Source organism: Lepus europaeus, chromosome 10 (genome assembly GCF_033115175.1).
Source record: "Lepus europaeus isolate LE1 chromosome 10, mLepTim1.pri, whole genome shotgun sequence".
Taxonomy (NCBI): domain Eukaryota; kingdom Metazoa; phylum Chordata; class Mammalia; order Lagomorpha; family Leporidae; genus Lepus; species Lepus europaeus.
Window position 1 is genome coordinate 27,042,205 of NC_084836.1, and position 25,956 is coordinate 27,068,160.

Here is a 25,956-nt window from a genome sequence, read left to right on the forward strand (position 1 = left end):
GGGATATGATTACTCTGCCAAGGATTTGTTGAACAGCCTCTTTGAAAAACACCCTATAATTTAATGAAAAAAGTCATCAGGAATGCCTGCGCAAGTGCAAGGTGGGGAAAGTCTAATTTGCTCTCCAGAACCCTAACACACTTACAAATCCAGTCTATCTGAAGGAAACAAGTATATTTTTAAATGTCACTGGCAAAAGTTTCATCACCTATAGTTTGGGAAAAACAATGACAAGGAAAGATTTAGAAACTTAGCATGTAAAAGCACACAAACAGGAGACACTGAAAAAAAAATCAGGTTACATAATAATCTAGTGAAACACTTTGAAATATAACACTCATAGAAAGATAAACACAAAAATACTTTGAACAGCAAGTGAAAAATACTCTTCATAGTTCCTCAAGAGTCACTGGAGAAGGTCATTCAAGTCCAGGCCCGGCACCCCCACCCTCTGCTAACTAAAATAACAACACACATTGACAATGATTTAAAAAGACTACTTCAAGTTGACTCATAGGTTCTCCTCTCTCAACAAACAATAAATGTATTACTTTACACACATATACCCGAGTACATACAATCTTTCAACTGCCCTTTATTTGGCAGCACTTAAGAAATTCCAGATTCAAGCATTAATGTCAAGCAAATAATAACTTTCTGGAAATGAAGTTTAGAAAAGAAAGAGCTTCTAAAACAGAATTTCCAATGGCAATGATGGAGTGAGTTCAGGACATACTACCCCGAATAGGGCACTCTGAAATCTGAGACAACAGCAGAGGCAGGTGGGTCTCTCTGACCTTCCCGCACACTTCTCTCCTGAAGCAGGTCACAGGACCCCTGTGTGAGAGGGGCTCTCCCTGGATCCAAGGAAAAAGAGCATCCTGGTCTCTGAAGACGCAGCTCACGAGAAGAATCTGAACACACAGTCCTCGCTAAGTCTGCCCCACTTTATTATCATTGTATTACACTTTTCCCCATCATATTCCTCCATGACCTAAGCACAAAAGTACACAGTTCCTTTCACCAAAATGGCGCCAAAAACAAAAGAAACTCCTACTCCTCGAAACCAAAAGGAAAGCTAAGGCTTTGAAGGTCAAGAAGGAAGTGCTTAAAGGTGTCCACAGCCACCCCCACACAAACAAAACACATTTATCACCCACCTTCTGGCAGCCCAGAGTTCCTCGAAGAGCACCACCTGGACAAACAAGCTTGGCCACTTTGCCATCATTAAGTTCCCCAGGACCACTGAGTCTGCCATGAATAAGGCAGAAGATGACAGGACACTTGAGTTCACTGTGGATGTCAAGGCCAACAGGTACCAGATCAAACAGGCTGTGTGAAAGTTCGATGGCACTGATGTGGACAAGGTGGAAAGCTGGATCAGGCCTCATGGTGAGAAGGCGTATGATCAACTGGCTCCTATTAAGATGCTTTGGGTGTTGCCAACAAAACTGGGATCACCTAAACTGAATGCAAACTGCCTAGCTCTAAATATATATTTTTAAAGATTTATTCGTTTTGACTGCACCCGCATGGGAGACCAGGAGAAGCACCTGGCTCCTGGCTTTGGATCAGCGTGATGCGGCGGCCGCAGCGGCCATTGGAGGGTGAACCAACGGCAAAAAGGAAGACCTTTCTCTCTCTCTCTCTCTCTTTCTCACTCTAGCTCTCCCTCTCTCTCACTATCCACTCTGCCTGTCAAAAAAAAAAAAAAAAAAAGATTTATTTGTTTTGAAAGGCAGAGTGACAATGAGAGAGAGAGAATGAGAGACAAAGAAAGAAAAAGAGACACAAAGAGATCTTCCATCTCTTGATTCACTTCCCAAAAGACTGCAACAGCCAGAGCTGGTCTAGGCCAAAGCAAAGCCATAAACTCCATCCAGGTCTCCCTTGTGGGCTGCAGAGGCCCAAGCACTTAGGCCATCTTCCATTGCCCTCTAAGGCACAACAACAGAGCTGGACAACAAGCAGTGCAACTGGGGCGGGCGCCGTGGTTCTAGTCCTGGTTGCTCCTCTTCCAGTCTAGCTCTCTGCTGTGGCCCAGGAGGGCAGCAGAGGATGGCCCAAGTGCTTGGGTCCCTGCACCCGCGTGGGAGACCAGGAGGAAGCACCTGGCTCCTGGCTTTGGATTAGCATAGCGCCGGCAGTAGCGGCCATTTAGGGGGTGAACCAATGGATGGAAGACTTTTCTCTGTCTCTCTCTCTCTCTTCTGTCTATAACTCCACCTGTCAAATTAAAAAAAAAAAAAAAAAAAAGTAGTGCAACTGGGACACCAACCAGTGCTCCAATATGGGATGCTGGCACCCCAGAGGGCAGCTTAACCTGCTGCATCACCATATTGGCCTCCTAAATGTGTTTTTTGGTTGAAAAACCAAAAACACAAATTTAACCATTTCTTCAGGTCTTCATTTCCTATTCATTTAAAACTTTAAATTAAGGGGCCAGTGCTGTGGCGTAGTGCGCTAAGGTACCTCTGCCTGCAGCTCCAGCATCGCATATTGGCCCGGTTCGAGTTCCGGCTGCTTCTCTTCTGATCCAGCTCTCTACTGTGGTCTAGGAAAGCAGTGGAAGATGACTCAAGTGCTTGAACCCCAGCACTCACGTGAGAGACCCGGAAGAAGCTCCTGACTCCTGCTTCCTGGCTCAAATCCGTCCAGCTCCGGCCAATGCAGCCATGTGGGGAGTGAACCAGCGGATGGAAGATCTTTGTCTCTGTCTCTCCCTCTCTCTGTCTGTAACTCTACCTCTCTAATAAATAAAATTTGTTTTAAAAAATAGTATATTAAATAAATTTGTATGATTTTTCTCTTGTTTATTTGGCTTTGGTATAGAAGTCCCAGCCATGAACTTGGGACAAGTAAGGAAAAGATAATTTTCTTTCCCTACTGTAAAAACTCAGATTATGAGACTTGAAAAAAAAGCCTCAAAATGTTCCTATTGCATTTCACTATTCACTTATTATAAATGGTGGTTCTCTCTCTTTTTAATTAATTTTTAATTGACAAATTAAAAGTACATATATTTATCATGTACAACATGTAGAATACGCAATTTATACACAACAGAAATTTATCACAGTTCTGGAGGCAGAGAAGTCTATTATCAAGGACCCTGATAAGGTTCTTCCTGCCACATTTTCACATAGCAAAAGCAGCTAATACCATATCCTTACATGGCAGAAGGCTGAGGACAAAAAGGGATGAGGCTAGACCCCTGCAGCCCTTTCAAAAGGTTCTGATCTAGTTATGACTTAATCACTTCCCTAAAGGCCCCATTACTTAATGCAACCACAATGGAGATTTAATTTCAACACGGGAATTTGGGGAGACATTCCCACCACTGCATATACATTGTGGATAAATAATGTATTCTCTACATACTTAATATTTTCTATAGTGAGAACACTTAGAATGTATTCTCAGGGATTTTTAAGAATACAATGCACGGTTATTAATATTGTCACATTATACAATAATCTGTTAAATTTATTCCTCTTGTCTAAATGAGATTTTGCACTCTTTGACTAACATCTCTACAACCACCTTACACTTGATAACTACCAATATACTCTGCTTCTATGAATGTAACTTTCTACATATAAGTGAGATCAGTCAGTATGTGTCTTTCTGTGCCTGGCTTATTTCACTTAGCATAATGTCCTCTAGGTTCATTCATATTGTCACAGAGGATAGGATTTTCCTACTTCTTTAGTGCCAAAAAGTATTCCATTGTGTATATAAGCCACATTTCCTCTGTCCATTCATCACTGATGGGCTTTCAGGTTGATTCTGTCTTAGCTATTTTGAATAATGCTGCAATGAATATGGGAGTGCAGACATCTATCTGACATATTAATTTAATTTCTTATGGAGGTATATATATCTACCCATCCAGCAGTGGGATTGTTTTGTTATATAGATCTACTTTAATTTTTTGAGGAAACTCCATAGTTTTCCATAATGGTTGTCCTAATTTACATTCCTAACAGGGTGATAGGGTTCCCTTTTCTTCACACCCTTGTCAACACTCATCTTTCATCTTTTTCATAATAGCCACGCTAACAGGTTTGAGGTGGTATCACATATCTATTTGTTGGCCATTTGTATGTCTTCTCTTGAGAAATTTCTATTCATGTCCTTTGCCCATTTTTAAATCGAGTTATTATTACTATCATTACTATTATCATTATTATTTTGCCTTTGAGGTGTTAAAGTTGTTATTAGCAGCCAGCGCCGTGGCTCAACAGGCTAATCCTCCGCCTTGCGGCGCCGGCACACCGGGTTCTAGTCCCGGTTGGGGCACCGATCCTGTCCCGGTTGCCCCTCTTCCAGTCCAGCTCTCTGCTGTGGCTAGGGAGTGCAGTGGAGGATGGCCCAAGTCCTTGGGTCCTGCACCCCATGGGACACCAGGAGAAGCACCTGGCTCCTGCCTTTGGATCAGCGCGGTGCGCCGGCTGTAGCATACTGGCTGCGGTGGCCATTGGAGGGTGAACCAACGGCAAAAGGAAGACCTCTCTCTGTCTCTCTCTCTCACTGTCCACTCTGCCTGTCAAAAAAAAAAAAAAAGTTGTTATTAGCCCCTTATCAGATACATGGTTTACAAATATTTTCTATCATTCTAAATGTTGTCTCTTCACTTAGTCGATTGTTTCTTTGCAGAAGATTTTTATTTTTATATAATCCCATCTCTCCATTTTTGTTTTTGTTGTCTGTACTTTTCAAAGCACCTAAAAAAAAAAAATCACCAGACCACTATCGTGGAGTTTTCCCTTGTTTTCTTCTAATATGTTTATCATTTTAGATCTTATGGTTAAGTACTTAATCCACCTGAAGTTGATTTTTTTTTTTTTTTTGACAGGCAGAGTGGACAGTGAGAGAGAGAGACAGAGACAAAGGTCTTCCTTTTGCCATTGGTTCACCCTCCAATGGCTGCTGCAGCCGGCACGCTGCAGCCGGCACACCGCACTGATGAAGGCAGGAGCCAGGGGCTTCTCCTGGTCTCCCATGCGGGTGCAGGGCCCAAGCACTTGGGCCATCCTCCACTGCACTCCCCGGCTATAGCAGAGAGCTAGCCTGGAAGAGGGGCAACTGGACAGAATCTGGCATCCCACTGGGACTAGAACCTGGTGTGCCGGCGCCGCAAGGCGGAGGATTAGCCTGTTGAGCCACGGCGCCGGCCCTGAAGTTGATTTTTGCATACAACATAAGAATCTAATTTCATTCTTCCGCATGTGAATATTCAGTTGTCCTAATACCGTTTATTGAAGAAACTGTTTTCTTCATTGCATGTTCTTAGCACTTCTATTACTACATGTACTTACTTCTGGAATCTCTGTTCCATTTCATTGTCTATGTGTCTGCTTTCATGACTATGACATGCTGTTTTTATTACTTTAGCTTTGTGGTATTTTTTTAAATAATTTTTTATTTATTTATTCATTTTCTTTTTGTCAGGCAGAGTGGATAGTGAGAGAGAGAGACAGAGAGAAAGGTTTTCCTTTTTGCCGTTGGTTCACCCTCCAATGGCCGCTGCAGCCGCCACATCTCGCTGATCCGAAGCCAGGAGCCAGGTGCCTCTCCTGGTCTCCCATGCGGGTGCAGGGCCCAAGGACTTGGGCCATCCTCCACTGCCTTCCCAGGCCATAGCAGAGAGCTGGCCTGGAAGAGGGGCAACCGGGATAGTGGTATATTTTGAAGTCAAGTAGCTAGAGGTATTGTTCTTTGTGCTCTAGATTACTTTGGCTATTAGGGATCTTTTTGTGCTTCCATATGAATTCTGGGATTGTTTTTTCTATAAAAAATGTCACTGGAATTTTCACAGTGATTGCAATGAATTTGTAAATTGCCTTGGGTAGTGTGGGTATGTTAATAATATTAATTCTTCCAACCTATGAAATGGGATATCATTTCATTTATTTGTATACTCTTCAACTTTTTTCATCAATGTTTTATAGTTTTCAGTGTACAGTCTCCTTGCTATATATTTTCCTTGGTATATATATTCCTAAGTATTTTTTGTAGTTGTTATAAACAAGATTGTTTTTCTTGATTTGTTTTCAGGCAGTTCATTGTTAATGTATAGAAACACTATTGATTTTTCATATGTTGATTTTATACCCTCCAACTTTACTGAATTCATCTGTTAGTTCTAATCCTATTTTGGTGGAGTCATTAGGGTATTCTCATATGAGATCATATTATCTGCAAAAAAGAACAATTTAACTTTTCCTTTCCAATATATATACCCTTTTTCCCTCCCCTTGCCTAGGTGATCTGACTAGGACTTCAGTACTGTGGATGATCCTGTGCCTGGCTGGGGAATTGCCTGCCTAGCCCATGCAGGAGGTTAGGAGACGTGGCACACCATGCCTCTGGGGATGGCCTGACTGCTGGCAGAAGGCAGAAGCCTCAAGCACATCTCCCCCACCTCCCTCACCCCTGTTGAAGGGTCTTGTAATTACCAATCAGGTAAACAGCTCCTGGGTGTGGCCCAGGCCCATTAGGACCACCAGGAAAGCTAACTAGGCTCCGTGACCTTCAAGCTGATTGGGGAAGCATAGTGGTGCCAATATAGGCTTTATCCTATAGAATCAGTGTTGCCCTGAATTAGCCACGCCCCCTCTGCCTGCCCTTTAAAAACTTGAGATCGATTGTTAATAAATGGGCATGTTCACCAAAACTTGTCCCTCGTGCTCCTTGTAGAAGAATGCTGTCGCCCCACCATCCAGGCAGTACGCAGTCCTTGCAGGAAGAGCCCGCACAGTACTACGTTGAATACAAGTGGTAAACATGGGAGTCCTTGCCTTGTTCTTGATCTTAAAGGAAAAACTATCAGCTTCTCACTGTTGAGTCCATGTTGGCTGTGCCTTTGCAATATATATGAGGTACACCCACTCTACACTAATTTGCTAAGAGTTTTTAATCAGGAAAGGATGTTGAATGTTATCAATTATTTCCTCTGCATCTATTGAGATGATCCTAAGTTTTTGTCCTTCAGTCCATTAGTATGGTGTATTATACTTACTGAAGCTGTATATGTTGAACCATCCTTGCATGATGCAAGCCTTATAGAATGAGTGTGCACAGGTTCCCTCCTCTTCAATTTTATGAAAGAGTTTGATAATGATTCTATCAGCTCTTTAAATATTTAGTTGAATTTTGGGGCAGGCATTGCAGCATAGCAAGTTAAGTCACCGCCTTCAACACTGGCACCTCATATGAGTGCCAGTTCGAGTCCCAGTTGCTCCAATTCTGATCCAGCTCCCTGCTAATGCACATGGAGAGCAGCAAATATGGTCCAAATGCTTGAGACCCTGCCACCCACATGAGAGAACTAGAAGAAGCTCCTGGCTTCAGCCTTGCCCAGTTCTGAGCATTGTGGCCATTTGGGAAGTGAACCAGAGGATGGAAGATCTCTGTCTTTCTATAACTTTTCCTTTCAAATAAAATAAATATTTAGAATTCAGAAAGGAAGTCATAAAAAATAAGTATATGTTTATATTCACAGATGAGGGTACTTTAAAAAATTTGTGGAAAATGTATTTAAAAGATTAGTTTACTTTGTGCCAAAAAAAAAAAAAAAAAAAAGACTGAAATCCATGCATAGCTTTCTCATAGTATGAACTGGAGACCATTATGCTTAGTAAAATAAGCCAGTCCCAAAAAGACAAATATGGTATGCTTTCCCTAATTTGTGGTAACCAATATACAGAGTACAAAAAAATGTAATGTAGGTAAGCAAAACTTACATTTTGAGATTTTGATTATTGTCTATAGTCCTTGTCTGTACTCTTAAGGAACAGTAGTTTTTCCACTTGCTGAATTTTTAATTTAGTGGAGGGTTAAGCTTGTTATTATAAAGTAAATTAAAAGTATGTCATTATAAAAATTAAAAGAAAAATAAGAAAGGAAGAAAGGAGGGCAGGCACAAGGGAAGGAGGGAGGGTAGGGTGGAAAGTATCATTATGTTCTTTATATATATGAAAAACACGAAATTTGTTCTCTTTGTATAAAGAGAATTCTCATTATATAAATAAAATTTTTAAAGGTTTATTTTGTGCAAAAAATTTTGAAAACCATGCATAGCTTTTTCATAGTACACACTTTCCACAAACTTTCTGAAGATTCTGAGAGTGCTTCAAAAAATTTGTATGGGCCGGTGCCCATTTGTATGGGTAAAGCTGCTGCCTGCAGTGCCGACATCCCATATGGGCATCAGTTCAAGTCCCAGCTGCTCCACTTCCCATCCAGCTCTCTGCTGTGGCCTGGGAAAGCAGTAGAAAATGGTCCAAGTCCTTGTGCCCCTGCACCCGCGTGGGAGACCCAGAAGTTCCTGGTTCCTGGCTTCAGATCAGCGCAGCTCTGGCCGTTGTGGCCAATTGGGGAGTGAACCAGAGGATGGAAGACCTCGACCTCTCTCTCTCTCTCTCGGCCTCTCCTTCTCTCTCTGTGTAACTCTTTCAAGTAAATAAATAAATCTTTAAAAAAAAAATTGTAGGGGCCAGCGCTGTGACACAACAGGTAAAACCACCGTCTGCAATGTCGGCATCCCATCACTCCCCAGATGGCCTTGACTGCCAGGGCTTGGTCAGGCCAGAGCCAGGAGCCAGGAGCCAGGAGCCAGGAGCCAAGAGCTTCTTCCAGGTCTTCCATATGGGTAAACAGGGGCCTATACACTTGGGCCATCCTCTGCTGCTTTTCCCAGGCCATTAGCATGGAACTGGACTGGAACTGGAGCAGCCAGGACATGAACCAGCGCCCACATGGGATGCCATCATTGGAGGCAGAGGCTTTTTACCTACTACATCACAATGTGGGCCCCTACAATGTCCTGCTTTATTTGTTTGCTTCTACCTGTCATTGATTTTAACTTTTTTTTTCTGATGATAACTTAACCTCTTTGAAGGTGTGACTCAGTCTTTACATTCGTCTTTATAGTCATATTTTCATTCATTCCATAAACATATGAAGACAACTATTTATATAACATTAAGATAAATATTTTTTGCAGGTACAGAGATACAAAAATAGTTTCCGTCTTAGAGAAGACAACAAACTAGTTGTAGAGACAAAGAAAGAAACACAACAAACAGGTAGCAAACATAATGTGAGAGTCTTGGCAGAGTAGCCTGCAATGGCAGATACTTGATAAATGTTGGCTAACTATATGAACAAATAGCAACAAATGTCGTGGCACAGCAGGTTAAGCTGCTGCTTGGGATGCCTGCATCTCATACTGGAGTGCCAGCTTACGTCCTGACTCCTCTGCTTCTGATCCAGCTTCCTACTAATGTCTCCCGGAAGGCAGCAAACAATAGCCCAAGAGCTTGGTTCCCTGCCACCTGCTTGGGAGACCAGATGGAGTTCTGGATGCCGCTTTGAGACCACTTTTATCTCTTCAGTAGTTAATCATGGTTAACTTTTCACTAAGCAGACATTCTTTATGTTAAATATTCCCTGTTCAAATTCTTGTGAGTGTGTATTTCCTTGAGTCCTCAATGGATCTTGACTGACACACGAAGGAATAAAATGGCTCAAACAAACATGAAAGGACTCAAAAGGAACTTTTGCCCAAAACACCACTGCATGACTGATGAAAAATAAAAACTGACAAGAATGAGACAAGTTTAAAGACTAAATGAAGAAAAATGTCCACATCAATCTCATCCATAATTATTATTTTACCAAATCACGTTTCTTAGAAAACATCTTTTATCAACTTCAGTTTTTTTAATACCCCATGTGGTAAACTGTTAAAAACAAAACTGACATACATACGGTGAAGATGTTGGCTGCATGTGATAGAGCAAGAAAGGCAAGAGAGGATCAGAAAATAAAGCAGCTGTAGCTAGCCTCGGTCAGATACTCTAAGACATGGAGTCCAATAAGAACCAAGACCTAGTACAGGGGACAGCTTGGGATTAGAAGCACAGACTGTGGGCTACACCGTCAGCATTCAAATCTCAGCTCTGCTACTACCAAGTTGTGTGTACCTGGGCAATTTATCTAACTTCTTAGTCTCCTCACTTGTAAAATGCAAATAACAGTGTCTACCTAAAGGGCTAACATTAAGACAATATGAGTTTATGAATCTTAAAGCCCTGAGACAAGTACTCAATCCAAATTCTTTTTCTAATCTCCTCTCTACATCAACAATCTCAACCATCCCCCCCACACATTATATATTCTGATTTTCAAAAGGTTTGGGGAGACCTAGTTTGCTCCAAAAACTGCTGTCCTGTGCTTTCTCTATCCCCTTTTGCTTTCAACCCAGGCCTTGTTTATATGAATATTGAGATGTAGAATGTTCTCCTACCTTAAAGGGTTACATTCCTTTGTAGGCATGTGGATGTGAGACCTGTTCAATCCAGAACAATGCAGCTCATACAGCAAACATATCTTGGTTGACTCACTTTGATGTCTTCCTTTTGGAACTGCTTTTCCCACTCCAGGTCATGGAAAGGAGTCATGGTCCAAGCATGGTCAACAGTCCAGAGGAAAAGCACAGTGGAGGGACTTGACTAGAGATAGTCATCGAATGGCCTTAGATCTCCTGGTGTTGCCTCATTCCTGCCCTTATTGACTCTTGGAATTTTAGTCATTCCTTCAAAGTTGTGATCCTCAGTGTACTCAGAGAAATACCCATTTTTGTTTATATTAGCACAGAGTTCTACTGCTTAACCCAAAGAACCCACATACATGCTATTAGAGTTGGCTATATCCTTTGTTTCTTCATCTGCAAAGTAGGAATCTCTAAGATCCCTTCTAGCTCCAACCTTCTATAAGTTCTAGCAACAAGTTAAGTCTCAGCAGATGTGTTCTCTATTTCTTCTGTAATTTTCCATAACATCATCATTACCATGTAGCACTCATATGCCTTATTAACAAATGTCAGAACTGAGAGAACCTTTGAAAGTTTTACATTTTGGTAATGAAAACCATAAGCCTGTCATTTGTCACTGTGACATTATGAAATAAACACTAGATGTTCATCCTCATTTCCCAGCATACAACTCCTAAATTTTCTGGACTCTTCCAAGTGATGAGTGTCTATCTCTATGCTAATGAGTTGATTAAAGGTTGGCTTCAGGATGGAGGCTGGGTACTTAGACCAAGGACTGATTAGGTGGTTGGGACTTTCAGCCCTACGCTCCTCCCCCACCCCCAAACCCTAGGGAGAGAGCCTGAAGGTTAAATTAGCCGATAATCCAATCAACCATGCTTGTGTGGTGAAGTCTCCGTAAACACCCAAAAAGACTTCCAGATAGTTCAATGCATAGAGGTGCCTGAAGCTTGGTGCCTTCTCCCATACCTCATCACTCTATGCATATATCCACTTGTAGTAACATCCTTTTTCAAAAAACTAATTTATCAAGAAACTAATAAATGTGAGTTGCTTCCCTGAGTTCCATGTAGCAAATAAGTTGAACCCAAGGAAGAGGTCATAGGAACCCCAACCTAAAGCCAGCACAATCTGGACTTGCAACTGGCATCTGGATGAGCGGCAGTGACACAGACTGAGCCCTCCACCCGCAGACTCTGAGGTTCCTTCCAGGTAGAGGGTGTCAGAACTAACCTGGTTACAGGATACCTGCTGGCGTCTAGGCGGCTTGGCTTGCTTGGTGGGTGGGGAAAAGCCCACACCTTAGGTCACAAAAGCATTCCATGTTGATTGATGAGTAAGGACCCAGGAGAAACAGTCTGTTTATTCCTGTGTCCTCAGAGCCACTTAGTATGTCTCAGCAGTGTTATTTTGGTAACAGCATTGCCACCCTCTCTTCTCTGGTGCTAAGCATAAACAGAACATGGACATTTCCAGGAATTGTCAACTTGGCACTTCTTCCAAGGAGTTTAGGTTTCTTTTAAGATGTTAACAAAATAAAGCCTAGGACTAAAACCTGCCCTAAACGTCTTCTCCTTGTCAATTAAAATGCACTGTTTGGGAAAGCACAACATACTCTTTAAAAAAAAATCTGGAGAAAAATGTCCTGCACTAAAGAATCATACACATCTACTCCTGGCTGCTCAAACAGAGGGACACGTATAAACACAGCTGCCTATTCAAATTAAGTAAAGCAAACATTCCTGTAGCTAGCTACAACACAACCTACAAGTTTGAACTACACCCATGAGAAGAGAAAGCTACCTTGCTAAGCATTTGGTGAAACTATAAAGCCACAATACCAGAAAAGCTGGTTATTGGAACTGACGGCTTTAGGTAGCATGATTTATGAGCTGCAAAAGTGGGACTTGAGTCCAGGATCAGGAGCCAACACACTCAGGAAAAGCCAAGAGGATGGAGTCCTCTTATACTCTAGTCAGGTTGGGAGACATCCAGGGGCTCTGATCCTTGACCCCCATACGACCTTACCTTAATCCCTACCATCACCACAGGAGGGGGGAAAAGGAATGAGTCTTGGGTCAACAGGCACGGAAGAGCAGAAAATCCCATGGGTTTGTAGGGGGAAGACGCTGGGGAAGTGAGGGAAGGACCAAGAGGAAACAATAATGATGGAGCCCAGAGAAGCCACGTGTTATCAGAGTTTTGGAGGAGAGAAAAGTGAATTCTGAGAATGTAGCTTTTACAGCATGTGCATTAGTGCATTAGCAGGCTCTGGAGGCAAAGTGCCTGGATTCCAAACATGGCTGTGCTACTTTGTATGTGCAAGCTATTTAACCTCTCTGTGCCACATTACAACACCATGATACCACCTGCCTCTTCAAGTGATGGACACAGAACACTGCCTGGCACACAGTTAGTCCCTGATTAATAGCAGGATTAGTAATTCACTGATGTTCTTCTGAGGCTCTTTGTGAGACACAGAAGAGACTGAAATTTTAATTACAAATAAAAACCACAGGCCGACAGTCTGACACCCCACAGAAGGTCAGGGTAGGACAATTCCACTCTTTCCTGGACCCATTCGTCTCTCTCCTCCTGACTTCCATCCTCAAGTCACCATCAGCTCACTGTGTATCTGACAGCACCATCTAGCTCAATCCTCACTGACAGGTTCTGCCTCCATTTCAACACGGCTTGATCTACAGAGCACAAAGCACCAGGATGGAGAAGGGCTGCTGGTTTAATTCCAAACAATAGAATAGGAATTCACCACCTAATTCTAAACTCTCAAATTTTGTTCTTATGTACATCTAGCCTATATATCCCCGATATTGCTCTAATGGATCTTAATGTCGGTAGTTACACCTATACAGGGTCTGAGATTCTGGAACATTCTTGAGCAACAATGTTCAAGAAATACAAGGAATAAAAATATTTACAAACTAATATCCTTCTGTGCTTTCATTTCCACCACCCCTCCTCCCTCCACCTGAAAACATGGGGACAATTCTTCAAACAAGTACATATCTTTGGGAGGCTGGTGTGCAGGGAGTAAGAAAAGCAGCCAGCTATCTAAATAGCTGGTTATAACTCAGGGCTTTCAATCCTGGCTGCACCTTAAATAACCTAGTGAGGCACCCATGCATGTGCCTGCACGTGTCTTGCTTTTGCAGGCACACACATGGGCATGTATGTCTTCAAGCCCTTTGCCCAGACCCAGACCCAGACCCCACCTCCAGATACTTCATAACGGACTAGCCCAGGATAGAGCCTGGGCATCAATAGTTTGCTCCGTTTTTTGTTTTTTGGGTTTTTTTCTTTAAGTGCCCCATTGGATTTCAATGCAGAGCCAGGACTGAGAAAACACTGAGCTAAATCAACCCTGATGGTCAACAGGGTGACTAATGTAAGCCAAATGGTCCACACATCCACAGAAGAAGGGAAAACCAAAGTCAAAGTCAAGATTTCTAGGCCAAAAGAACTTACAAATCCTTTTACAAGAGTGAAATGGAGGCATCCCTGCTGGGGCAAGGCCTGTCACATGGTTTGCTATTCCTAGAAAGAGCTGAAGTTAGCTGCCAACAGATGCATTATTTCATCAGTCCCATAAATACTCAATAAAAGTCTTCTGCTCTTCCTTTATATCAGCCTTGCAGAAGAAGGGGAAAAGTCTTCTGAAAAGGTGCAGTACTGAGTTATCGTAATTGCCTTGTAAGTGATTAAAATTAGCATTCATCAAAACGAAATATTTTACAAAAATCTCATCCCAGTATATTTCTAAACATCCCTGAAAACTTCCCCCTTGAAATGAAAAAAATATGTATTAGGATAATTTTTAAGCCTTTCTCAATTATTAACTTTACAGCATAATTCCATTTTATGCCCAGTGGGGAATCCTAAATCAGCAGTGAGGAGGCCTGGATTCCAGTCCTGGCAATAAATCACATTAACTAGCTGTGTGATCATGGGTAAATTGACTTAATCTCCCTAGACCTCTTTTCCTTCCTTCTTTTCTTTCTTTGAGGCAGAAAGACACAGAAATAGACCAACAGACACAGAGAGATCTCCGAAACCCTGGTTTATTCTCCAAATACCTGAAACAGCCCAGTTGGGCCAGGCCAAAGCCAGGAGGCAGGAACTCAACCTCACACACAGTGACAGGGACCCAGTAAGTGAACCATCACCTGTTGCCTCTCTGGGTGTGCATTATCAGGAAACTGGAATTGGAAATTGAGCTGAGACCCAAACCCAGGCCCTAGAGTCTTTAAGCTAAATGCCCACTCCGACCCCAACCCATTTTCTCCAGAGGAATATCAGATGATCTGTGAGCCCCTCAAAGCTTCAAAATTCAACTGTAACAGGTTATGGCTCCTTGCTGCTGACTTAGGTACAGGAGCAAGTAAATCTGTTTCAAAATCAATAAAACATGTAATTTTTAAAAATTCTACTAATAAATTTAACCATTTCCTGTCACTGTGCATAAACTGGAGGAGCAAAACCCACAAAGCCCTTGAGCAGGGCACTGTCTGCTCTATCAACCAGCACTGCAGCCCGCCTGCCACCCTCACCTGCGCCAGCCGCCACTGGCTCCTCCCCCAAGTTCCTGCCACTCTGCTCAAGTGAGGAACTAAGAGGCAGTGGCAGAAAGCTCATGGCAAATTCAAGTTGTCTTTTTGTTCCATTTTTCCATGAAATCTTTAAAGCCCCTTTGTATATGAAACGCATCTACGCCTTTGCCATGTTCCTCACACTATTATTTTCCTAGTTTTCCTTCTTTATGTTTACTCTTTTTTTTTTTTTTTGACAGGCAGAGTGGACAGTGAGAGAGAGAGAGAGAGAGAGAGAGAAAGGTCTTCCTTTTTCCGTTGGTTCACCCTCCAATGGCCGCCGCAGTCGGTGCGCTGTGGCAGTCGGTGCGCTGTGGCTGGCGCACCGCACTGATCTGAAGCCAGGAGTCAGGTGCTTCTCCTGGTCTCCCATGCGGGTGCAGGGCCCAAGGACGTGGGCCATCCTCCACTGCCTTCCCGGGCCACAGCAGAGAGCTGGACTGGAAGAGGGGCAACTGGGACAGAACCGCCACCCCGACCGGGACTAGAACCCGGTGTGCCAGTTCCGCAGGTGGAGGATTAGCCTATTGAGCCACAGCGCCGGCCTGTTTACTTTTTTAAGATTTATTTTATTTATTCGAAAGGCAGAGTTACAGGGTTGGGGGCAAGGGAGGGATTTTTCACCCCCCAAATGGCCACAATGGCTGGGGCTGGGCCAGGTCAGAGACAGAAGCTAGAAGCTTCATCTGGGTTTCCCATATAACTTCAGGGTCCCAAGGACCTGGGCCATCTTCCACGGCTGTCCCAAGTGCCTTAGCAGGGAGCTGGATCAGAAGTAGAACATCCAGGACTCAATCCAGCATCCATAAGGGATGCCAGAGTTGCAGGTGGTACCTTATCCTATCACACCACAACACCCACCAGCCTCAACTCATTTTTGCCTAAATAGAAGTAATGTAATCTCATAAAGAACTTCATAAATAGAAAACCATAAATGGAAGAAATCCACTAACTTGAAAGAGAAAGAACAAAAAGAAAAAGCAATACAGCAAAACAACTAAATGCTAACTAAATACTGTTGCCCACAGAAAACATTAACCATGAGATCTCTTATGACTCTTATGAAACAGAAACGAAACAGAAATAACTTTCTCATCATGTGATTCAGCATTATTTCATCCCACGTCCACATATCATCTAAAATCATCTTAATAACCCCCAAGGTCCTGGCTGCATACACATCTCACACTCTGGAAAGTACAACAGATGGTGGGGGTGAGCCTACATGGACATGGAATGAGATGGTCTCTGTTGAGGAAGGGATCTCATCCAGCCACTGTCACCTGTGGCTCCCAGGTGCGTCCTCGGGGTCCCCTCTGTCTGAAATGCTTTCTCCATATTTCACCTGTTGCAGAAGTCCCCTCCCTGCTCTGCGGCTTCCCTGACCTCCCTCCGGACCACACACAGGTCTTCTTCATGCACTCAGCACCACCACCTATGTTATTTCTCCATTTGCTAACTGTCTGACCCTACCCTTAGCCCTCTCCCCACTACAACACAGTCAGAGCAGGAGCTTGGCTCTGCTTGCTGTAACATCATTAGCACCTAATGTCTACCTCACAGTCAACACTCAATAAACACTACCCGAGTAGACAGATGAATGTCTCAGCCTGTCTGGAGAATCCTTGTATATAGCTGGTTCTCAGGAAATATCTGATAATTAGGCTACAATAATACAAAAGAAATCTCAGCTCCCTATAGACTCCTCCCTTACTAAAGGAGGGGTCTTGCTATAGATGCTTACCCCCTTCTTTTGGCCATACAGGATGCCGGAGTAAACACTACTCAGCCACAAGGAAGTGCCTGGGTAGACCCAAGACAGATAAACTGAGTTCAGGGGTAAACATTCCTAACACAGCAGGGTCAGTTACACAACATGACTGGAAGATCTTATGAAAAGAACTCCAGGCTAGAAATCTCTCTATAAAGCTCTTACACTATCTAAAAGTCAGCCATTGCAGCTCAGTAACTTCAGATGCATCCAAATATCCATCTCAGAGCCAGGCTGCACCTCAGGAGAGTGGATGATGTGGCTCCGCATGGTCACTTAAGGTCAGCTCCACAGAGACAGACCGAGCCCTGGAGCCACGAGTCGAGGGGAAACAAACTAGCCAGTCTTGTGTGTGTGCCAGTGAGGGCAGCCAGGGCACAGGGCACAGAGTCCGTGGGGAGGATCAGCCCTGGCTCAGGCAATGTTGAAGCAAATGGCAGCCTAGGGACAGCCACTTCAGCAGGCTCAAGAGTTGAGACGCATCTGATGCCAATGCAGGAGGCACCGAGCTGCTTTCCCAGAGAGCTGTCCCTCACTCCAGCCAGTGCCTAGGAATACACAAAGCAGGAATCTAGCCAAGGGAGAACAGAAACACCAAAACCGAAAACATCTCCCCAGCCTAGAAGAAGTCTAGGTGCAAGGTGGGATTACCAGGCAGATTGTTCACCGAGGACCATGGCAGACAGCCAGTCCCACAGTCAGGACCAACACAGGGAAACAGGAGTTCCCTGGCCCAGGAGCCTCTCCCACCATGACTTAAGCTAAGTCCCATCACTTGGGGAGGCTGGGGCAGCCCAGATCCAGGTTAGCTGGGGCACCAGAGTGAGACTGTCAGTGCAGGCAGGCAGGCAGGCGCAGGCTACCTTCACCCACAAACAAAATGAGGCACTGTCCTCATTGCCTAGCATGACCCAGGAGCCCAGAGAGGATTCCTCGCTGATCTGTGACCTTGGCCACAAAGGAACACACTGCAAAGTGTTCCTGTCATGGTGCCATTGTGGATTAAGTCATTTATGGTCAAAACTCTTTAGAAAGTCAGAGTCCTTATAAGGTGAGAAAAACACAGAACCAGCTATCCATTAACATCTAGACATTTTTTTTTCTTTTAACAAAGATTAGGAGACCAGTCACCCAGGTAGATTCAAAGAGAATCCAAAGCTTTAGGGTGGCTGATTGTTTTAATGTTTTGGGATTTGCTATGACATTTAGTGACATTTAGAAGACTAAAGAACAAGAGATAATTCGATTCTTTACTAAAAAATTACATCCTACACAAAAATAAAAAGCAATTGACTAGGACTACCCAAATAAAGACTCCAAAGCAGCTCAGAATTTACAAGTAAAACACAACAACAAACAATTAGGGGAAAATCAAGAATCTGCAAGAAGACCAGAACACGAAAACAAAATCATTCATTTTTGAAGAGGAATACACTTCATGGCTAAGGAGAAGGCCATTCCTTCCCCTTTGTCTTCAAGGCCGCCCAAGACAAGACCACCAAATCCACACAATATATTAACAATTACAAACAAAATGAGCAGTTGGTGGCTGAGGTTATGTACACACATACACAAATAAGCACTCCATTTTCCTACAGACCAGTTCCTAAAAACTCAAAGATGCCTTTAGAAACATTTAAATTAAAGCTTATGACAATTACTACCATACTGGAGAAGCACTGGGGGTCCCAGGAAGTAGGCCTATGAGTTTATTTGTTTATACGGATATAAAATTGGAAGGCATTTCAACTCTGATACTCTTTCAGGATTAAAAAAAGCAAAAACTAGGTTTCCAGTTAATTAAGTCCTAATTTAATTTTAGAATTAAAATGCTGTCATCAAATTAACTGCTTTAAACACTTAAAAAAATTTGAAGGTCTTTAAACAAAGAAGGTTGTTAACTAACAACTCCTTTAAAATATGCATGTATTGGAGTCAATACTGAGGTACAGCAGGCTGAGATAAAGGCATCCCATTTGAGTGCAGGTTCCAGTTCTGGCTGCTCCACTTCTAATCCAGCTCCCTGCTAATGCACCTGGAAAAGCAACAGAAGATGGCCCAAGGACTTGCGGCCCTCACACCCATGTGAGAGACTCAGATGGGGTTCCAGGCTCCTAGCATCAGTCTGACCCAGCCTTGTAGGTGCTATCATTTGAGAAATGAACCAGAGGATGGAAAATCTACCTCTTTGTAACTCTGCACTTCAAATAAATAAATAAACTTTTTTTAAAATGTGTATATCATTTATTCCATATTTCCCATACACATAAATTATAGATAGATAGATAGATAAATCCATGTACCACTAGGACCTATGGTATACTGGATTTTCAGTAACATGGATTTTTTTTTAAGTACTTTTTATGAGATGAAAAACCACAAAGTAAAGAGAATAAATGATAAACTCCAAATTCAGGCTTATCAGTGAGTCATGGTTTAGAAGGCGAGGACTGGGAAAGAGCATCCAGGGGTTCTCAAAGACAACTGTTATTTTTCTTAACCTGAGTGATGTGGAAACAGGTGCTCACTGCGCCAGTACCTGCATATCTTACTCATATTTTGTTATTTAAAATAGTCACTGTTTAGCAAAAATAACTATTTTAAAAATGAGCTTATGCAATAATCATTGCAGAAGGTATACACAGACATGTAAATCAAACCGCTTCAGAATATTTTTTTCTGTAACAGTGTTAAGAACTAAAACACTTAAGAGTTATTGATTAACCTTATCTTTCATTGGACAGAATTTTAAAAATCTGGAAAACCTTATTTTTCTACACTTCTACACAGATACAGTCAATTTCTTCCTATGCATACTGTTTCATTCTGTTTGCTTTTTAAAAACCTACTTTTCCCTCAGCTTCTTTGTAACTTTCACCATTTGGTAACCTTACTCTCCGAAGGAATCCAAAGAAATTAAATTGGGGTCACACCTCTGTGAATGCCATAGAGCAGTACTATTTACATCACTCAAAATGACCATATAATTAAGCTAAATTGCTAATGAAAACCTTTCAGTTCGCCCTTCTTGTTTCCAACTAGGTGCCGCCAGGGAAACTCTAAGACAAATACCAAGAAAACACAAATAATTTGTTCTTATAAAATTTAAGAAGCATAAAGACAGAAAGCTAAAGCTCCCATCTGCTAGTTCATACCCCCTAAATGCCGGCAAAAGCCAGGACCTCAATCCCTGTCTCCCACACGGGAGGCTGAAACCCACTTACTTGAGCTGTCTCCCAAAGAAAGAAGCTGGAATCAGCAGCCAAAGCCAGAAATTGAACCCAAGAACCCTGATGTGGGACGCAAGCATCTTACTGGCTAGGATGAATACCTGTCCCTTGAAAAATGTTTTAGTTTCTCCCCAATTCTGTTTTATTTCTTTCAATAAAGTAGTAGAAATGTCTTAGATTAGTTGGCTTGGTTTTGTTCAGCCATGTAGAGCGCTTAAGGACAGTCCAGGCTGAGAATTCCAGTTGTCCTCCAAGGTGAGCTATTTTCAATTTCAAAAAAGTCTAAGCATAAATTTACCTGTAATTCATCCAAGCTAAGGATGAAAATATTTTTGTGATTTCATCAGGTTTTCTTAACTGGTCATCACATGTCAGATACTCTGACACACATCATTAACAAAAATGGAATTCATTAGGAGTACTTTATACATGTGGTCTGAAAAATCATTTAAAATACAGGGTCCATGGAGAAAAAGAAATAAATGGTCTTTTATTACTAGAATTTTTTAACTAGTTGTTCTGGCATTTTTAAAACAGCAACAACAAAGTCTGGGGACTTAGAAAAAAATACTTTAAAAATTTTTTTGCCACTTCAGTCCTCTGCCCCTCAATCTCAGAAAAAGTATAAACCCTGGAAATGTTAGGAGGGAACAAGTGCTTCGTATAGCATCTTCTACCTGCTTTAAGATAGGCTAATAGCACCAGAATGGTTTCTTTTTTTCCACAGTTTCCAATTCTCCTTAAAATCAAAACGAAACCCTCCCCTAGATGACCATCCCTACAAAAGGAAATCCTCCAGGTGCCTCAACAAAGTCAGACTTAAAATCAGCCTTTAGCAACCAACTGAGCGCATCTTCACATTCACAGCCTTGGGCCTTGCAGGGCGAGGGGGGACAGGTGCGGAGCTTGCCTTCCTAGAGACCGCACCGCCTCCACCAGTGTGACCTTTCCCAGCTGCCAGCTCTGGCATCCAGCAAACCAGTTATCAGTGGGCCAAAGCCCACTTTCCCATCTGCACTTTCCAAATGGCTCTCGATGCCAAGGGCTGGGCTGTGACCTGGCCCTCTGATGAGAACATGCCTCCTGAGTGGCTTGCCAAGTCTCCCTGGAAGCCTTTCTCAGTGCACTCTCTGAGTGCCCTCCTCAACCTCTCAGGCACGGTTCCTTCTTCCGTCCTTCCCTGGACCTCCTCATCCTGTCCCTCCAACATCCTGTCCCATCCATGTCCCTTCAGTCCAAACTCCTGACCACCACCCCCCACCCCTTGCATGCATCATCACCTCTGCCCAGCCTAAAACCCCAACTTAAATCTAGAGGGCACAGTTCCAGGCTTTCAGGAGCTGGTGTGGAGAGACCTGGGGAGGCCTACCTGCAGGCAGCTCTGTTGTGGCTTCTTCCCTTGCCTTCTGCAGCTTCTCTCTCACCCAGGGGAACTCCTTGAGGGAATCCAGGAACACATCGAAAGCTTTGGGACCCCTGGATGGCAGGATATCCAGCAGCAGCATTGTCTTCCGGAGGCCCGTGGTCTGAGCCTGGATTTCTTGAACGTGGTTTTCTGTCAAGACGCCTTCCTGGTACAGGTACTGAAGAACCAGTCCCTCCACCAGAACCTCTGCACTCAGTTCCAGGCGATGGGAGCGGAGCACCTGTTTGTCTCTGGCCTCCATTGCTCCCTGAGGAGACACAAAATCATGGCTCAGATCACAGAAATGCCTAGGCGCCCCTCAAGATAATGTCAATGCACCAGATACATCTCCAGCCCTAGCAGGGGGCCAGGCCATGGTATTTCACACACGATTGGTAAGCCCAGCTAAGTTCATTTCAAAGTTTCCAAATGACACTACAAATTAATTTTTATTTTATTTTATTTTATGTATTTATTTATTTATTTTGCTTTTCACACAGTGTGGTCAAAGTTCAATTCCTTGCTCAATAAGGATGTGGACAGCAGTGGGTCTGACACTTTGCTTAAGAAGCAATTTATATCCGAGGATTATAGAGGAACATTTCGTTTTAACGCCCTGGAGTAGAAACAGTGGTTTTATTTCCACCTGGACTTCATCGGAGATACCAGCCACCACTGCTAGAGAAACTAACAGACCCTCAGCAGTGGCAGTGGGGGGCCAGAACGCATTTAAGGCTCTTTTCCAAGAGGAAAAACCCTCCACACCATCACCACCTTCAAGAAAAATATTTCTAAACTGTTTGTGCGCAGTCGACCACACTACACACGCGCAGAGCGCAATCCTTGTAAGAATTCAGGATCACTGTCGCAGCCCTGCGGTGGGCATGGGACATCAGCATGGGGCATTTCATGCTTTCTTTTCTTTTCTTAAAACAAAAAGCCCACACCGCCGCCCAGTAAGCTGTGGGACAGCTGCGAGCAAGCACAGGAGGGTTAAGGGGCACGGCGGGGATTCAGACGCCGACACCCGGCTCCCCTCGCCGCCCTCTGCGAGGGCTGGGCGGTAACAGGTGGAGGAGGGGGTGTCCCCCTTTGGCTGAGAACGTCCCTTCGGAACTTCGCTTTAATTCCCAGCCTTGGCGGCTGAATCCCTGCACGGATTACAAACAGGAAGAGCCGCCAGAGATTTTCAAAGCAACTTCACCCGCCAAACAGGGCGTGCTGGGAACTCTCGTCAGAACCCCCTGAGGGGACAGCGGACCCCCAGCACCGCCGCCCCTACCCCACCCCTGGCCCGGCTCTGAAGCCGGGTAACCGAGCTGGCGGGGGGCGGGAGGCCCACACAGGGCTAAGGTCAGAACGCCACAGCGCGGGGGCTTTCGAGAAAAGATGGATTCCTCTTACTTACGTCTGCAACCACGTTTCTAAAAAAAAAAAAAAACTACAACCGGAATCCAGACTGTCAGGGAACCGCTACCATAAGCACCATCTTTGTTGAAGGCGGAAGCCCGAAACAGGAAGTGCCGTCGCCATCTTTGTTGAGGGCAAACACAGGAAGTGGAAGTACTGTCGCCATTTTTATAGGAGGTCCAGGGGTCAAGTTGACGCTTTGTCCGCCATGTTTGCTGTGGGTAAACAATAGAACCGCCTGAAGGTGAGAAAAGGTGGTATTTCTTGGAGGGTTACCTAAGCGAAGGAGTAAAGGTATTGTTGCATTTTGATACAGTAACTCCACCACGCCCAGCACACAACTGACATACTAGACAGGCAGTTCAAAAGTTACCCCAGAGCAAAGCCTTTTCTGCCCACTGTTATTTAAAATGGCAGTGCACCTGTGTTCCTCTCTTGCACGCCCATTCCAGTTTACCTGCTCTATTTTTATCTAGAGCATGTTACATCCACTCATCAGCTAAAACAAAATGTTACAAAAACTAGTGATGGTCACACATGAATTTTATTGAAAATGAGAAGCAAATGAGAGGCAAGGTAACCGATCAGGACCAGCCACCAATTGGGACCCACACTCCTTACCAGAGTGCTGCCCCCAACACTGGGTTACATAGCTTTTTATGGTATTCTGTCCACTAGGGCTCACAATTTCGAACCAGACCCCTGGTATGCAGTGAACAATAAAGAGGAAAACCAGAATATGGTTGTAAGATAACAGTTAACAACAACAAACCCAATAATAGATCCAAGATATGGTTGTAAAATAACAGTGAAGGACACATTTTGGTCAACCTAGTTCCTGGGAATTTGGGCCCACATAGTTTCACAAGATCCACCCTTAGCCGTTAGCAAGCAAAGCTAATATGTACAGAAGCAAGAGGTCTGCAATTAGCTTTAGCCATACTCAATCCATTTTATTCTGATTCTACGAGCACGTCACTATTTTACCAAAAACCTTTACTTACTCGCTTGTTTACCAGCTGTTTCCACTAGAGTGCAGGGTCATCTCTACGTCCACAGTATTCCTGCCTGTAGAGTTTACAAGTCAATCCCCCTGGGCTTCCAGGCTACTCCAAACAGAAAGGGGTTTGTCATGGGACATCGGGGACATTCGGAATCACGGGGTAGGCTGTTAAAAGGGCTGAGCACCAAAGGGTGACCCCTAGACAACACTGCCAAACTGACTTCTGGCCACACTCACCAATAGAGTCTGGAAATCACCAACTAGAGGGAGGGACATCAGATGAAGCTGATTCTACTATGTCTACCACATCTTTACTTTGGGAAGCAAGACCAAATGCATGACCCAATATACAGAGATGGAAGAGTAGCAAATTGAGTGTCTTTCCTCAAATTCTTTTGTGAAACAAGGCCTATGGTCAATAAAGTATTCATTGATTCATTTTTACATCAACCGGAGGATGCAAGTATGTGCAGAAGGTCATGTGCCTGCTCAAAATGGATTGGCAGTAACAGAAAAAAAAATCTTTCAAATATAATTTCTCCAAAGGAATTCATAACCAGCACCTCTGAAGGAAGATTAATATATTCTTTTTTTTTTTTTTTTTTTGACAGGCAGAGTGGACAGTGAGAGAGAGACAGAGAAAGGTCTTCCTTTTGCCGTTGGTTCACCCTCCAATGGCCGCCGCGGTAGCGCGCTGCGGCCGGCGCACCGCGCTGTTCCGATGGCAGGAGCCAGGTGCTTCTCCCGGTCTCCCATGGGGTGCAGGGCCCAAGGACTTGGGCCATCCTCCACTGCACTCCCTGGCCACAGCAGAGAGCTGGCCTGGAAGAGGGGCAACCGGGACAGGATTGGTGCCCCGACCGGGACTAGAACCCGGTGTGCCGGCGCCGCAAGGCGGAGGATTAGCCTGTTGAGCCACGGCGCCGGGATTAATATATTCTTTAAGAAAATCCGTGGAGGGGAATTCTGAACCTTCCTTCTGAAAACCTGATAATTATATCCAGTTTACAGTGTTACTATGCTACTATATAATTTTACTATACCAGTAAAGTGTTTATATATATGCACCTAATATTATTGTTATTATTTTACATGTGTAGAGACTGTGGAATCAGAATGGCCAATTGTCTTAGCCAAAGTCTCAGAGTTAATACAAAGCAAAACCTGAATTCTAATCAAGATTCTGATTTCATGCTCTGTCCAGTATATAACACAGTTCTGGTGACAGCCAAAATATTATTGGCAAATAGTCCTGTTGCCACTTCCCACTCCTAATACTCGAGTTTCAGGTACTCCGTACTCTTGTCCACTTCCTCTTTTGCTCTACGGTTTGGTTTGGATTTAATTGGTTCCCCCTTGGGTTTCACATATTGGAGGCTTGGACCTCAGTGTGGTGATGTGAGAGCTGCTGGGGCCTTTAAGATGAGGGTCCTGCAGTGCTGGCATCCCATATGGGCAGTGGTTCAAGTCCCAGCTGCTCCACTTCTGATCCAGCTCTCTGCTGTGGCCTGGGAAAGCAGTAGAAGACGACCCAAGTCCTTGGACCCCTGCAGCCATGTGGGAGACCCGGAGGAAGTTCCTGGCTCCTGGCTTCAGATCTGCGCAGCTCTGGCTGTTGTAGCCAATTGGGGAGTGAACCAGCAGATGGAATACCTCTCTCTCTCTCTCTCTCTCTCTTTCTCTCTCCTTCTCTTTCTGTGTAACTCTGACTTTCAAATAAATAAATCTTTAAAAAACAAAAAAGATGAGGCTAGTGGGAGGTCTTTGGGTGATTGGGGGGCCTTGCTGTCAAAGGATGATGATAGTTTGAGGATCCTGTTTGCTCTCTAAAGAGAAGCTTGTTATAAAACCACCCAACTCTTTAACTTCCTGTTTTTGAAATGTGATTTCTTTCTCCCACGCATGCCCTTGCCCTTGTGATGTCATCTACCATGAAGCATCACCAGACCTGAGTTGATACTGATGCTGATGCCATGTCTACGACTCTCCAGAACTGTGAGCTAAATAAACCTTTTTTCTTTAGGTATTTTGTTATAGTAACCAAAAAAAGGACAAATGCACTCTAAAATTGTTGTTCTTTCCTTTTCCTTACTTGGACAAGTATCAGCTGCATTCTTTGTCTTCATCCAGGTGAAGTGTAGCCTTCAGGCAACACTGCCAATAGCGGAGGATTATTTACTTTTTGGCA

The 25,956-nt window shown here is 43.7% G+C and overlaps 1 protein-coding gene across 2 annotated transcripts in view; it reads right to left on the minus strand.

The window, feature by feature from the left end:
• Positions 1 to 25,956, minus strand: part of CRADD (CASP2 and RIPK1 domain containing adaptor with death domain) — a 212,254-nt gene that overhangs the window by 178,411 nt on the left and 7,887 nt on the right. The window contains exons 1-2 of one of the 2 annotated variants that reach the window (XM_062203122.1): positions 22,764 to 22,879; positions 21,320 to 21,623 (exon numbers count right to left, since the gene is read on the minus strand). In XM_062203122.1, coding sequence (XP_062059106.1) covers positions 21,320 to 21,617 — 298 coding nt within the window. In that variant the 5' untranslated portion in view covers positions 21,618 to 21,623; positions 22,764 to 22,879. Of the gene's footprint in view, positions 1 to 21,319; positions 21,624 to 22,763; positions 22,981 to 25,956 lie in introns of those variants that run through there. The other variant, XM_062203123.1, reaches the window with a different exon arrangement.